At 26.7% G+C, this 16,049-nt stretch overlaps 1 protein-coding gene across 1 annotated transcript; it reads right to left on the bottom strand.

Annotated features, from left to right (window-relative positions):
• Nucleotides 1-14,703: 14,703 nt before the first annotated feature.
• LOC145849551 (ubiquitin-conjugating enzyme E2 N-like) lies at nucleotides 14,704-15,690 on the bottom strand. The gene has a single exon (XM_082954492.1). The coding sequence runs from the start codon at nucleotides 15,669-15,671 to the stop codon at nucleotides 15,210-15,212; it is 462 nt and encodes a 153-aa protein (XP_082810618.1). The 5' UTR covers nucleotides 15,672-15,690; the 3' UTR covers nucleotides 14,704-15,209.
• Nucleotides 15,691-16,049: the final 359 nt, after the last annotated feature.

Raw genomic sequence — 16,049 nt, 5'->3', positions numbered from 1 at the left:
ACTAGTCTTATATGAACTTTAAAGTATGTTTATTTTGGTCTTTTTTCATTCAAAACAGTACAAAACTTTGAGATCATACTCACCACACCCTAACCTTTTTTTTTTTTAGTGCCATTTGACCCTGATTCTGGAACACCAAAGAAATGCAATCTGATTCCAAAGTGTTAATTGTAGTTTTTGCAAGTTGAGCATTATTTAAAAATAGTTTTAAATATGTATTAAAGGTTTCTATAAACACATTTACCGAATTCGATTTCAATAAACTATGTTTTTAATCTACAAGTAAAATTTAACTTAAAATTAAAACTTGAAACCAATTTAATACTTTAATTATCTTGGACTGATTCTTTTTATCAACAAAAAAATCAAAATTAATTCCATTTAGGTTTGCACAAAGCACATGATGAATGGTATGCTTTGAAAAATTAATTAGTTCTTCAAACAAAAAAACTTTGGCAAGAGATCTTTACAAAGTACTTAACTATAGAGAAATATAATAAAATGATAATTTGGATATGTTTAAGAAGGATTGAAGTTGTGTTGGCTTTGGATAAAAATAGTAATGAAAAACAGAAGACTATTAAATTAACCTAAAACCAATGTACTAAATTAAACTTATGTAAAAAACTAATCAATAACACCTTTAAAGAATTAAATAAAAATGTGAAGTAGATACAAACAAAATAAAAAAACCACTATAACAAACAGAAAAGGTCACGTAGGCAACCGGTTTTAAAATTTTAGGAAACGCATAATTCATATACCATTTCATTGTTTGAATGTGATTGCCAAAAAATGAGCCAATCAGAATGAAGCGTGAAAATACTGATGTAAGTGCATTAAAAGCAATGTAGACTTGTATTATTACAAGTATATAGAGTTGGTGGTATTGAGATTTTGCTTAAAGTTAAATTAGACCTATTTTGTAGAACTGTATAATATTTGTATATTCATGGTTGCCACTGATCAAGCTGAGAAAAATTTCCTTACTTTTTACCAAAATTTTCCTGACTTTTCTAAATCAGTTTTACTTATATAAATTATTCACTTAGTTTAATAAAATACTACCCAAACTATTTAATATAAAATCCTTAAATTAAAAATAAATTAAAAAAGAATATTCTTAAGTAACTGTAAAAAAAAAACATAAAAAAGTAAACTATATATCTGTTGTATAAAATATTTCCTCTTATCATTTAGTATAAAATTTGTATCAAATAAATATACTCTTATTTACTTTAAAAACTTAAGTTACTCTACAAAAAATACAAATAATAAGTAAACTTAATCTTGGCATATACCTCTCTTATAACTTAATTTATAAGTTTAAACAACTTTGAAAAAATTATAAAGAGGTAAAGTATACACATAACTTGTTACATAAAATATTAAACTAACTGCTTAGTTATAAAAAACTCAATTATTTAAACAAAAAATACTTTGATTCTAAAATTATGCTAGGTAAACTTTTGTGTATATATCACAGTTTCACTATGGAAGTGTCCTTGCTACAGATCATCAATACTAAAAAGCTTACAAAATCTACTTGTTCAAGTAGGGTACTTGTTCAATATGTTAATAGAAAATTTTTGCAGTTTTATAAAGGATATTTTACTAATTTATACCAGATGAAGGCATTGGAATTAAAATTAAATATTTTTGTAAATTTCTAGGAAAATTTTGGAATGTTTTTGTGACTTTAAAGGACTTTTAATTAATTTTTACCATTTGAAGGTTTTGGATAACAATGAATTTTGTAAATTTAAACTGACAAAATCTGACTTTTTTTTTTTATTTTATCAAATTTCCTGACTTTTCTTGACTTTTTTTAAAAACCACCCATTTTTTCCTGATTTTTGTTTTTTTTTTAATTTTTTCTGACCGAGTGGCAACCCTGCATGGTGCATATATACAACAGTTATTGTTTCAGAGTTCACATTAGTTTAAGATTATTATTAGTTTAAGATAAGATCACATTAGTTTAAGATAAGTATTCCTCACCTAAACTTGATTTATTTTGAGTTTTAATTCTTTTCAAAGTAACCGTATTTTCGAAACAGAGTTTATAGAAATATGTGGAAATAGAGTGTCGGTGGTTCTTTTTTATAATAGATGTCTGTCTGATTTTTATATAGTAAACTAAAGTAGCATCAAGTATTTAAACAGTATTTGATTATGAGCATTAGTATAAATCAATGCAATCCACAATCTCTGTGTGTTTGCAAAACAATTTATAGAAGCTAACTATATGAACTATGTAAAAATACAGACTTACTAAGGGCATGGGTGTAAGAATGCTTCTCTACAAATTTTAACATTTGTTTCTATATGAAAGTCTTGAGTATAAACTATGGGTCAGCTTTTATACAATAAAAACAATTAATTTACTTTTGAGATAACGATTTTTCTAATACTAAAATAAGTGCATATAGACTGAAATTTTTTCATTGATAATTTTCTCATTAATAATAATAAGTTCATTAACAATCTATCTTCTCCGTTTATTTAGCTAACAACTTCAAATTTTTATGAAACGTTCCTTATATGGTTTAGAAGACTTTCAATCATAAATTTAAAAAACTATCTAAATAAATATTTAAATTAAAAAACAAATAACTACAGGCTGCTTTTTTCAAGTGAATTCTTATTTCTGGAAATAAAAAAAAATCCTACATTGAAAACAATAACAAATTTTCACAGTACTCTTTCTTTATTATCTTAACATACGTTTATGTGTGTTAACAAGTTAACATACTTCAACGGAGCTCTGTAAAAAAATATACTGTAAAGAAAGAATAGAAGCTAAAGTAGGTGTGTATATGTGTTTAATGAAAATAAGCATAATTACTATAGATTAATGGTCAACAATAAATAAAATATATGATTTTAAATCCGATTGTTATCAAACTACATAATATTTGTAAGGATTAAATCTAAATTTTTCAAAAGTAATATCATATGTTTAGGTTTTAAGAAAACAAATAAAGAGACCTCAACTACTAGAGGAGAAATAATGAATTTATTCTTTCAAGAATTTATTTTGCAAACTAAGTTTTGGTCAAAGACCTCGTCAGTGATTAAATAAATCTAAAAATAAATTTAATAGTCATGGAAAATAGCATTTAAGCAATTAAATAAAAACACATTTTTACTTAAAATTTTACTTAAAAACTAAACAAATTAATTTTTAATATCAAGATTAAATTTATGGTGAAGTTTAAATTTTTGTTAAGTTTTAAAATTAATATAACAACAAGAATAATGATAAAAGCTGTATGTAGCTTTCTTTTTTCTTATAGTTAGTTTTCAAAGCAAACATTGCTTAAGTAAAAATGTAGCTAAAGTACTAAGTGAGCTTAAAGTTGAGATGAATTTTAATGTAGCTTATTTTAATTGTGACGTAACTATTGAAAATTTAAACAATCTTGTACTTGTAACAGCTATGGAACCCCGCCCGAATGCTTTTTATAAAACCTTATAGTTAAAAACAAAACAAGTCAAATTTTAATATTAAGATTGAATTTAAGGTAGAACTTAAATTTTAGTTAAGTTTCAAAATCAAAAAAACAACACAAACAATAATTTAAAAAAAACCTGTTTGTGGCTTTCTTTTTCTTCAAGTTTATTTTCAAAGTAAACATTGCTTAAATAAAAATGTAGTTAATAGTACTAAGTGAGCTTTAGTTGAGATGCATTTTTTTTAATCTAATTTAAATTGTGACTTAATTATTTAAAATTTAAATAATTTTGTACTTGTAATAGCTACGAAAATTTGAAATTTTACTTTAATGATTTTTATAAAAACTTTTAGTTTCAAGAAAATATTAGCTACACAAAAACTTTTTAAGAGCATGCATAAAACCTGTATTATGGACAACTTAAGACTTAAGTTTTGAAATGGAGTTTTCTGAAGTGCGGGAGGAATAAAAGAACTCGTACCGTTTATTTAAGTTATCGCTTCTGTCGGTTTTGGCGTTTGCGACATTTTCTAGTATGCAAGTACTGCAAATGCTTTGTGGGTTTTTGGCTTTGCTAATATGGTATGAGTGAAAATTTGTTTTTATTTAATTGCTTAAATGCTATTTTCCATGACTGTTACATTTCTTCTTAGATTTATTTAAGCACTGACAAGGTCTTTGATCGAAACTTAGTACCGAAACAAAATAAATTCATTATTCTAAAGCAGGGACGTAGCTAGCTCAAAAAAGTTACGAATCTGCAAAAATTAAAACATCTGAAATAACTTGTGATAACGTCCTAGCGGGAACACAGCAATTTAAGCTACCTCTAATGTTATTAAATTTAATCTGAAAAAATGCAGTTATGTTAATACATCAAAAATGGAATGTTGAGGTACAAGTGATAACTGTATACAAGGCAATTTAATTTTCTCCACACCCCCTATGACTCTTTATGTCTTGCCACTTGTGTAAACCAAGAAAACATTCATTAAACGGTAGGAATTTTTATAGGTAGTTTTAAATATTGGGTACTTTCAATTGCAGCAAGTTTGCAAAAAAAATAGTACCAAATATTTTGATGACGTCATTAACTTTACTTTGGGTAGTTTTGAAGCTTAAACTTGTAAAAAAAAACAAAATTGCTGTCTAAGCCTATGAAAAACCCACTTTTTTAATTTTCTAAAATATGAAAATAATCATATCTGAAATAAAACAATAGAATATTACTAAACATTTCCCTATGTTAACAAAATTATAGAAATATTTTTTGTTAACATAAAGTTACAATTTTAAATTCAAACACAAATTAAAAAAATGATTTTTAAAATTTTTCTTTTCTAGTTTATTGATGAATTTAATTCATAAAAATTTTTGAACTAATTATACATGAGTTATGTACTTCAATAAAAGCTACCTTTTTATAGTTTGAAATAAAGTTAAAAGGGTGGCCATCAAACCTAAATGCTTATGGGAATCTTGGAATGTTATATAAAATCCTAGAATGACTTGAAATTCTGATCACTTATTTTGTCTAGAAAAGTAAATAAGACTTGAATTTAAAAAAATATATTAAATTTTGAAAAATTGAAAGAAGTTTCAAAAAAACTTTAGGAGCCACCTTGGGTACAGGTAGGGTGTAGATCACTTTTATTACAAGTTGATGTCACTTTATGAAATTTAATCTAAACTACAAGTATCTTTATACAGATTTTTTATACCAAAACAAATTTTTGATATAAAACATTAAAATAGGAGAGTACAGTAGGTTTTAATTGTCATCTTTTACTATTTTTTAAAAATCTAAATTTTATTAAAATCTAGTGTTTAAAAAAAATCATCAAAAAATCTGTAATTTTTAAACTACTTCTACATGTAAAATAATGAAAATTTTATAAAATATGTTAACTTAAAGTCATCAATAATCTATAAAAGAAAAAATTTCAAAGTCAATAGCTTAATTTGTGGTTGAATTTAAAATTGTAACTTACACAAAAAATATCAAGGTTGGAAATCATATTTCCTTAATTTTGTTAACATTGTGAAATGTTTAGTATTGCTTTATTTCAGATACAATTATTTTTATATTTAGAAAAATAAACAAAGTGAATTTATCATAGGCCTAGACAGCAAAATTATTTTTTTTACAAAGTTAAACCTTAATAATTACCCAAAGTAAAGTTAATGACATCATCAAAATATTGGGTACTTTTTTTTTTGCAAAATTGAGGCAATTAAAAGTACCCAATACTTAAAACTACCCATAAAAAGTTAAAAAGTCATTACCCTTCATTAAAAATAAGTATAAGAATCACCATTTAACTCGAAAACACTTATACTGTTTTGAAAATCAAACATTTAATGTAGTCAATAGTAACAACAAGTTATGCAAATTTTTATAACATAAAATTGTATGATTTTGATTTTTGAAGCTACAGCTTTCTTTAGAATCAATTTTGCATTGCAGCTTTTTGACAAAATAAAGCTTTAACGCCCTAAATGCTACAATTTGGATGTATTTAATTCGTTAAATTTTTTTACGACACTAAATATGCTAAAGAGTACATATATGTCAAAATTATCTCTCAGGAGTGCGAAATTAAGCATAAATGAATACTAAAAGCTAAGCAGAGTCTTTTAAAGCTGAAATAAAAGCAAGTTTTTTCGCACATAAGTAAACGTTTCTGTAGATTTGCAGAAACCTACCAAGCTACGTCCCTGTTCTAAAGTAAAGTACAAATTAAACTATTAACTCAAAGTATTAACTACTTACTTCAAGAGATACTAATGCAAAAAACTAAATAGTTTTGAAGTATACAAAACTTAAACTAATAATTACATCATAATATTATGTTCTAAAACACTAACAATTTAAAATGTCTTTACATTGCATTGTACTTTAGATAATTAATTTTTTTATGCCCAGAAAAACAGTTGGCACTTTAATTAAACTTTCACAATTATTTTTTATACAAAATAAATTAAGAAGTTATGTAATTAATTTTTTCTATTATAAATAAAAAGAAGTATGTAAATCATAAGTGTTATTATATATTACAGTAAGCTTGCTTCGCTAGGATCTCTTTTAGCAAACGATTTACTTTAAATTTTGAATATTTACATTAAAAATATTTAAGGTTTAGTAATGGACTTGATGAGAAAATTTAAAGAAAATTGAATGAAAAAAGAAGATATATTTTTGCAAACTAGTTATTTTTTGTGCTTATGGTTTTTGCCTTCCATAAAAAAACCTATGGAGTTCACCAACTTTGATTTCCTATATCTTGAAAGTTACTTTGAGTTTTGTTAAGCAGATAAATTTGTCTGATAACTAAGATAAAACTCTACAAAATATTATCAACTTGTTAAAATCAAGGTGGACCCCTCCCCTATGCCCTTAAGATTAACATTTAATGACCAAAACCACTAAAATATTTATAAATAAGAAACATAAATGATTTTATGAAATAATAAAACATTGAAGACCATAATACAGCTGAATGTGCGTTATGTGGAAATTTTACTAGTTATAAAAATTTGTTGTAAAATAAAAAGATAAATATAAAAAAAAATTTGGATTGCAAAGATTACTGGTTGTACACAACAAAATTTAAAACGTAAAAAGAATTATACATTAGTCAAACAATAAATAGTTTTACAAAAATATAAAATACAAAGAAACATTTGGGTAATTAGCATAGTTATATCAAGTAATGAAATAAAGGACTAATTTTCATTAAGTAGTTACTATAAAAAAATCATGAAAACATCTACCAAAAAAGGAGATTCATACAAAGTACAGTTTTTAGAAAGACCAGTAAGGTTTAATTTGTATTTTAAAGCAGTGGTCGTCAAAGTGTGCACCTGTACACACTAGTTTATATAGATTTTTTTTACTGTGCACAGAAAACTAGTAAGCTAAAAAATATTTTTTAGATGATGCTTGAATCATCTATTTCTATTGATTAATATAATTATAACATATATTAACAGTTTTAAGACTTGGTCAGTGTTGGTCCACTGCATAAGTTTGGATTTCAGATGTACAGCTTTGTTAATGCGGTCGACATTGACCTTACATATACGTCCTACATCAGACTTAGTTGGGTAAATCACTCTACATTTAGGGTGTGTTAAAAAGTTCTCTTTCTGGTCTTTTACAGTTATATATGCACTTTTTAATGTTTTTTTTTTTTATTCTGTCGTGTATTTTAAATTTTTTTGTTAAATTTTAAGCTTCTAAGTTTATTTCATTTAAAGTTGTTTTATTACATTTTTCATAGTCTTTAGAAATGTTAGTGGTTAATAATTTTCTATATTCATTCACTGAAATTTCATATAAGTTTGCAGCTTTGATGAAGGTATAATCTAATCTTATATGGATCTTATATGGGCGCAGAGCTATGCAAACTTGTTAGGCTTTTCTTGTTAGACGGGTTAAAAGATATCTTTGGTTTAAATAGAGTTGGGTTGTACAGAGACGATGGTCTAGCTATATTGCCCAACTCTTCTGGCTTTAAAGTTGAGAAGCTAAAAAACAAACTCATGCCTTCTTCAAATCTATAAGAGTCACTGTGTAATCGCCACTAGTGATAACTGACTTCCTAGATGTGAATCTCAACTAGTGATGTACCGGACTCACTATCCGGGTCCGGCCGGATATTGCCACTTTTGTCTGATATCTGGATCCGGCCGGATTCTAATTTGAAAAAAAAGTCCGGATCCGGTTCCGGCCGGATTCTAATTTGAAAAAAAAGTCCGGATCCGGGTCCGGCCGGATCCTAACAGAGATCCGGCCGGACCCGGATCTTGTTAGTATAAAAGAGCATACTGAAAAGTATTTTTTCAAAAACAAACCCTGTGTAAATTAATAAGAGTCATTTTTGTCAGTTAAAATTAAACACCTACCGTGATTGGCTCATTTTGTACACGTGACTAATTTACATTTGTATACATTTAAACTATGAAATAAACATTTCAGAAATGCAACTCTTTATAAATGTTGTAAAATTGAAAACTTTGGAATGAATACTTGCATTATTTATTGTTTAAATTTGAGCTCAGAGAATATTTAGAGTAAATACGGTTGAATGTACGAGCTAATGAGAATCATATGACGAAATGTTTCAAACTATATACTGATGCAACAAAACATCAGAACATGACAGGCAGATTATATGTAAGCAGTTAGTTAGTTTGCAGCTTGAAGCAACAAAATATCTTGAACTTTTTTGTGAATGCTTATTGTAAGTAGTGTTTTGTTTTAAAAGTGAATATTTCAATTGGTGTTTAATTGTATAAATATTTAAGCCAGGTTTATAGTTTAATAGTTAATTAAAAATTTTACAGTTTCTTGTTTACTAAAAGTTTTATTTAATTTTTAGTTTATTGTTTTATGTCTTTTGATATAGATTTAAATAGCTTCCAGTTTTTAAAGTGTTACCAAATTAATTAATAGTTTTGTATATGCTAGTATTTCTTGTTGTGTTTTATATAAAAGATTCATCACTCAAAACTGTCGTGTCTGATTATAGAAAACAGTCTCAGTTAGAATTTAGAATTTTTTAGATATTAATTAAATAAGGTAGGATTTAGTTATGATGGGTAGTACTAATAAGTTAAGTGTACCACAATCAGTCCACAACTTTACTACCAAATTGTCAACCTTTGCTAGCTGTTCTACTGATTATTAGGTTAAAGTATTTTTTTCAGTTTTTAAAAACCTCATTCTGACTCAGGCTGGTTTATAGTCTAGTGATGTACCCGGACTCACTATCCGGGTCCGGCCGGATATTGCCATTTTTGTCTGATATCCGGATCCGGCCGGATTCTAATTTGAAAAAAAAGTCCGGATCCGGTTCCGGCCGGATTCTAATTTGAAAAAAAAGTCCGGATCCGGGTCCGGCCGGACCCGAAATTGTGGGTCCGGTACATCACTAATCTCAACTTGAATGATATCTCTTTTATGCCTTATAAAAAGCAAAACACAAAAATTATGTACATTAACAAACAATCGAGCCATCCTAAAAATATTATAAAAATTCCAAACATAATCAATCAACGCTTAAACAAGCGATCAAGTAAAGAAGAAAATTTTCTCAAGATAAAAGATGAATATGAAACAATAGGGAAAAAAAGCGGCTACGATAATAAACTTAAATTTGAAAAACCTGAGCAACAACCTAAAACTAATCAAAAACATAAAAGAAAAAGAAATTTAATCTGGTCTAATCCTCCTTTTAGCAATTCAGTAAAAACTAATATTGGAAGAAAGTTTATAAATCTAGTCAGAAAACACTTCAATAAACAAAATTCACTAAAAAAATTTTCAACACACATAATATGCGAATAAGTTATTCGTGTACGGCGAATTTAGAGAATATCATTAAGGCACACAACCAAAAAATTTCAAATTAAAACTCAGGAATTCGAAGTCAATGCGGTTGTGCTGGTAGCTGTAAATACAATTTGAAAGGGGGCAATTGCCGATCAGAGAACATCGTTTACAGGGCCACAGTTAACTCTGGTGTTGAGACGAGGTTCTATGTTGGCTTGTGCTTAACTCAGTTTAGATTCAAGTATGCCAATCATAAAAAATCTTTTAAAGGCGGCATATATGAAAATGACACTGAGCTTTCAAAGTATGTTTGTGGCTTAAAGCGCAGCGGCATTGACTTTGAAATATCCTGGGAAGTTATAAAAAGAGCACAGCCTATAGCCGACGGCAATAGCCCAATATGTAGGCTGTGTCTCAAAGAAGCAACAGCCGTTGTATATGCACTGAAAGACAAGAGATGCCTAAATAAAAGAAGCAAGATTGTATCGTCTGGTAGACATATAAAAAAAAATTGCTTTTAAAGTTTAACAAGTTTTAATTTCATCTTAAAATAATCTAAATTTTAATTTGTACCTTAATTTTATCTTTATCTCTTTTAATTATCTGTTCAAATATATAGTTACTCACTGAAGTTTTATGAGTTTTTTCAAGTTTATTGTCGATTGGTAAATTAATTTTTGCACAAGCCGTTTTGCATGATTTTTAATAGTTTCAAAATTACGTCCTAATCTATTTATGCTTAACTTTTTAACTTTCATTTGTGTGTCTTGTTGTGTGCTTTATTTTGAAGTTGTTTTGAAGTTAATGAGTGCATAAGCACGAAACTCGAGTCCTTCAAGTTTTACATCTTGAAATAAACCTTTATGTATACATATACATATATACATATATAAAAGTTTATTTCAAGATGTAAAACTCAAAGGACTCGAGTTTCGGGCCTATATTTAAACCTATATTTAACGTAGATATGTACAATATTTCTAATTATACTACGAAAGACTAAACAATTTATCAAGTAACGAAGAATCATTCAACCGTATAAAACACAGTTATCAATCAGCACTAAAATCCGCCAACTACAAATTCAACCTAACGTACCAAACAGCAAATGAAAAAACAACAAAAAAGCAAAGAAAAAGAAAAATTATTTATTTCAACCCACCTTTTTCCTTAACTGTAGCAACTAAAATAGGCAAAGAATTCTTAAACCTGGTAAATAAACACTTTGACACAAACCACCCATATCACAAAATCTTTAACAGGAACGCATTCAAAATTTCTTATAGCTGTATGGAAAATTTTAAAACAAAAATTCTTAAACACAATAACAAACTATTAAACAACCTAAACTTCAAACAACAAGAAAAAACCATTCAACTGCAGGAAAGAAAAATGCCCGTAAAACAATAATTGCCAATCAAAAAATATAATCTACCAAGCAACTATAAAAACAGATGATATAACAAAATTTTACGTAGGTTCCACCAGTACAACATTTAAAAACAGATATAGCAACAATAAAGCAACCTTTACCAAAAAATTAAAAAGACACAATACCGAACTATCGAACTATATTTGTCGATTGGTAAATTAATTTTTGCACAAGCCGTTTTGCATGATTTTTAATAGTTTCAAAATTACGTCCTAATCTATTTATGCTTAACTTTTTAACTTTCATTTGTGTGTCTTGTTGTGTGTTTTATTTTGAAGTTGTTTTGAAGTTAATGAGTGCATAAGCACGAAACTCGAGTCCTTCAAGTTTTACATCTTGAAATAAACCTTTATGTATACATATACATATATACATATATAAAAGTTTATTTCAAGATGTAAAACTCAAAGGACTCGAGTTTCGGGCCTATATTTAAACCTATATTTAACGTAGATATGTACAATATTTCTAATTATACTACGAAAGACTAAACAATTTATCAAGTAACGAAGAATCATTCAACCGTATAAAACACAGTTATCAATCAGCACTAAAATCCGCCAACTACAAATTCAACCTAACGTACCAAACAGCAAATGAAAAAACAACAAAAAAGCAAAGAAAAAGAAAAATTATTTATTTCAACCCACCTTTTTCCTTAACTGTAGCAACTAAAATAGGCAAAGAATTCTTAAACCTGGTAAATAAACACTTTGACACAAACCACCCATATCACAAAATCTTTAACAGGAACGCATTCAAAATTTCTTATAGCTGTATGGAAAATTTTAAAACAAAAATTCTTAAACACAATAACAAACTATTAAACAACCTAAACTTCAAACAACAAGAAAAAACCATTCAACTGCAGGAAAGAAAAATGCCCGTAAAACAATAATTGCCAATCAAAAAATATAATCTACCAAGCAACTATAAAAACAGATGATATAACAAAATTTTACGTAGGTTCCACCAGTACAACATTTAAAAACAGATATAGCAACAATAAAGCAACCTTTACCAAAAAATTAAAAAGACACAATACCGAACTATCGAACTATATTTGGGAATTAAAAGACGCAAAAAAGACTATAATTTAAAATGGGAAATACTCTGCAGAACCAAAACAAAACCGAAAAACAATAAAACATGCCGTTTATGTTGCTTGGAAAAATACGACATTGAAAAAATTAAAAAATATTTATCATTAAATAAAAGAAAAGCAGCAACCCTGCCTACATAATCAAAATATGTATTTCAAAACAACAAAAACCACTAAATAATAACAAAAAAAATAACAACAAAATAAATCTAAAAACAAGAACAAACAAAGCAAAGATAAGTTAACTTGTACATAAGTTGTTTTTGAAATAGGCTAACTAAAATTATTCAATTTTAGTTGAAACGTCACAATGTGTTTTTTTGTTTTATTCTTTAAAAATCTTACTTTGTTCTTTATTTCGTTCTGAAAATGCGATTTAAAAAATACGAGTACATATGTTTCATAAAAACAAAAAAGATTAAAGACAACATTTTTCGTTTTTATGAAACATATGTACTAGTATTTTTTAAAATCGCATTTTAATAATAAACTATATAAAAGCCCTTTAAGTGGGCTCTGTAGAAACTGATTGAGTTTAAACAATCACCTAATTTCCTATATAAATTTATTTAATCGTACAATAAACAACATGTTTAAACGGCTGTTTCGTATATGAGATATTCCTCAGTAAAGCTTAAGTCCTGATAAAAGGTATAGCTTAAAAAACATGTTTTATAGAAATTTAGAATTTAAAAGTTTTATAAGTATTATGACATAGTTATAATGATGGTTTTTGTGCAGTAAGCTAAGTTTGAAAATACGCTGATTTTGGTTTTGTTACTGGCTTAAGAATTTGTGAATTTTGAAAAATTTTTAGAGGTTGCTAACAAAAATTTTGTTAAGTATCGAAAGGAAAGGTTGTACTAGAAATATGTTTTAAACAAACTGCTCATGTGCGCGGCTTAATTTTCCTTTATTTATTACATAATTAGGTTAAATTTTGCTAAAAGAGCATTTTTGGTAATGAATGCATATATTTTGTCTTTTCTTTTCTTGTTTAGTGTTATGGTGTTGTCTGATTTATCAATTTCGATGTTTTCTAAGTTGCAAAGTCTGTAGCCGAACTTAGTATTAAATTTTAATTTTTGTCCTGTTTATTATTTCCCATTTAATTTTATAGTCTGTGTTGTTATCTCTTAAAATCTAAATATAGTTTGCCAGTTCTGTTGTATTTCTTTTGTTAATGTTGTTGAATGAAGATTTGTGATTCCTATATCTTTGTTTAAAACTATTTCCAGTAGATCCCACGTATTGTTTGGTTGCTTTATTTGATGTTACTGCTCTATATAACATGTTAGAAATTAAGCCTTGGCAACACTAAACATGAAAATCAAAAGACAAGATACATCCTTTCATTATTAAAAATACCTTTTTAGCAAAAATAAACCTAATAAGATCAAAATAAAAATTAAGCTGCGCACACAAGCAGTTTCAAACATTGTTCTAATACAACTTTTCCATACTTAAAATAATTAATAGCCATTACTAAAACTTTTCAAAATTCAAATTCTAAAACCAGTAATAAAACTAAAATCAGCGTATTTTTCAAACTTAGTTTATGCACAAAATCCTTCATTATCGTCATGATACTTTTAAACTCTAAATTTCTATAAAACATGTTTAATAGACTTAAGCTTTACTGAGTAATAGAAAAATCTCATATACGAAACAGCTGTATAAAATTATTGTTTATTATATAATTAATAAACATTTAGCTTCAATTAGACTTGTCAAACACTAATAACAAAAACTTTAAAAAAACTATTAATGTATATATCGGATTAGATATGCCTTAAATTACAATTTATTATTATTTTTTTTACACAATTTTGTTTACTAGACTTAAAAATCATTAGTTGTTCAACACATTCAAATTAACATTTTATTTTATTTCTCTATAAGTAAGTATTTTTTAACAAAGTTAAAAAAAAATTTATTAAACGAAAGATTTTTTGCTAAGTGTTTTAGTTTAAAAAATTTAAACAGTTTTTCGATGTTTATTTATGTATTCACAAAATCCATCCAATACTAAGTCTTTGTATTGTAACTATTGATAACCATTAGATGCAGCTAATAATTTTATTTACCTCTAGTTAGAAAAACTTCCAATTATTTTTGCAACGTTTTAGGTTAAAGTCCAAGTCTTCATCATCTGTCGTACTTTATATTAGATAAAAGATTATATAGTTGTTTCAACTAGTCAAGTTGATTTTGTTCATTTTTATTTTATTATTGATTTAGATTTCTAAATAAAATTTAGAAATTTAATAAAAACTTTTTAAAAAAACTACTTTAAATATATATGATAGTTGTAGAACTAAAAAAAATTATTAACTGCTACTAATTTCTATGATGTACACATTTTTATTGAAGTAATCAAAACTATTTACACAACTGAAATATCAAATTCAAGCAAAAGATCACAAGTTTAACCGTCATTAATTAACTTTAAGTCATTAAAGTTTACAAAAAAATACTGAGCTTTTTGTTCAATTTAAAATTAAAAAAGATATAGTCTTAAACTTCATTGCAAAACCAAATGACTGCAAACCAGAAGCAAAAAGGTATTCAAGTTTTTAATTGAGACATTTAAAATTTTTATGTTTTCAAACAATCCAACTTTAATAATTTGCTTAAGTAATAAACATTTTTTAAATCAACTTGTCATATATCATAAAAAAAGAAACTATATTATTATTTATTTAAATTGTAAACTTTTTAAAAACATTTAGTACACTAGCTTAGTCAAACAAAATCATAAAATCACACTAACTAAAAAAATATTGATAAACATAATTATTATACTAAATTTAACATTCATAAATATGCAGTTAAAGAAAATTTTGAAGATCTTTTGAGACAAAACTATGTCATCTTCATTCAAGCAGCCCATTTTTTGGTCCATTGCTTTGCAATACTAATAGCTTCTTGCTCAGCACTTTTCCAAAGATCTGCAACTTCATTGTCAAGAGGGTCATCAGGGTTTGGAGCTGACAACAACGCTTGAATTGATAAAAGAACTGTTCTTATTTGAAGTGCAGGGCTCCACTTGTCTTTCAAAATATCCAAGCAAATTCTTCCAAGTTTATCAATGTTAGGATGATAAATCTTAGTGAGAAACCTTACTTTCGGAGCAGCCATTGGGTATTCTTCTGGTAGAAATAGCTCTAAGCTAAATTTACCACCTTCATAAGGAGAATCCTTTGGGCCATCAATACTTACATGAAAATAACGCATATTCATTTCATCTGCTTGACATTTAATTCCAGGCACTGGCTCAGCAATCAAACGTAATGTTTCTTTCACGATTCGCTTGGGAAGGCCTTGCTGATTATAAGCCATTATTTATTTTTAGTATAAAGGATCTAAAAAGTCAAGTTTCTAATAAAATTCATAAAGATGATAAATAAATACTTCTTATACATAAGAACTCCACTTACTATGAGCAAGTTTATCACTCTTTGAGTAATAAAAACTATCTTGAGTTACTTTAAGCTGTCTTGAGTCATCCTCAGCTTTTTTTTTTATATTCATAAATATCTTTTCAAAATAAAAATAAATAATAAATCTCTAAACAAAATTTATTAAAATATCAAAATATTGAAACTGGAACAACCATATCTCATTCAAGATTTAAAAGAAAAAGCTAAATTGGGAGTTTCAAAAAATCTTTGAACAATACTGAGTTTAAATAAAAAACCAAACCAGCCTGAGAAATCC

This window comes from Thalia democratica, chromosome 2, assembly GCF_965202585.1.
Source record: "Thalia democratica chromosome 2, ktThaDemo2.hap1.1, whole genome shotgun sequence".
NCBI lineage: Eukaryota > Metazoa > Chordata > Thaliacea > Salpida > Salpidae > Thalia > Thalia democratica.
This window is presented reverse-complemented; position numbering and strand designations above follow the sequence as displayed.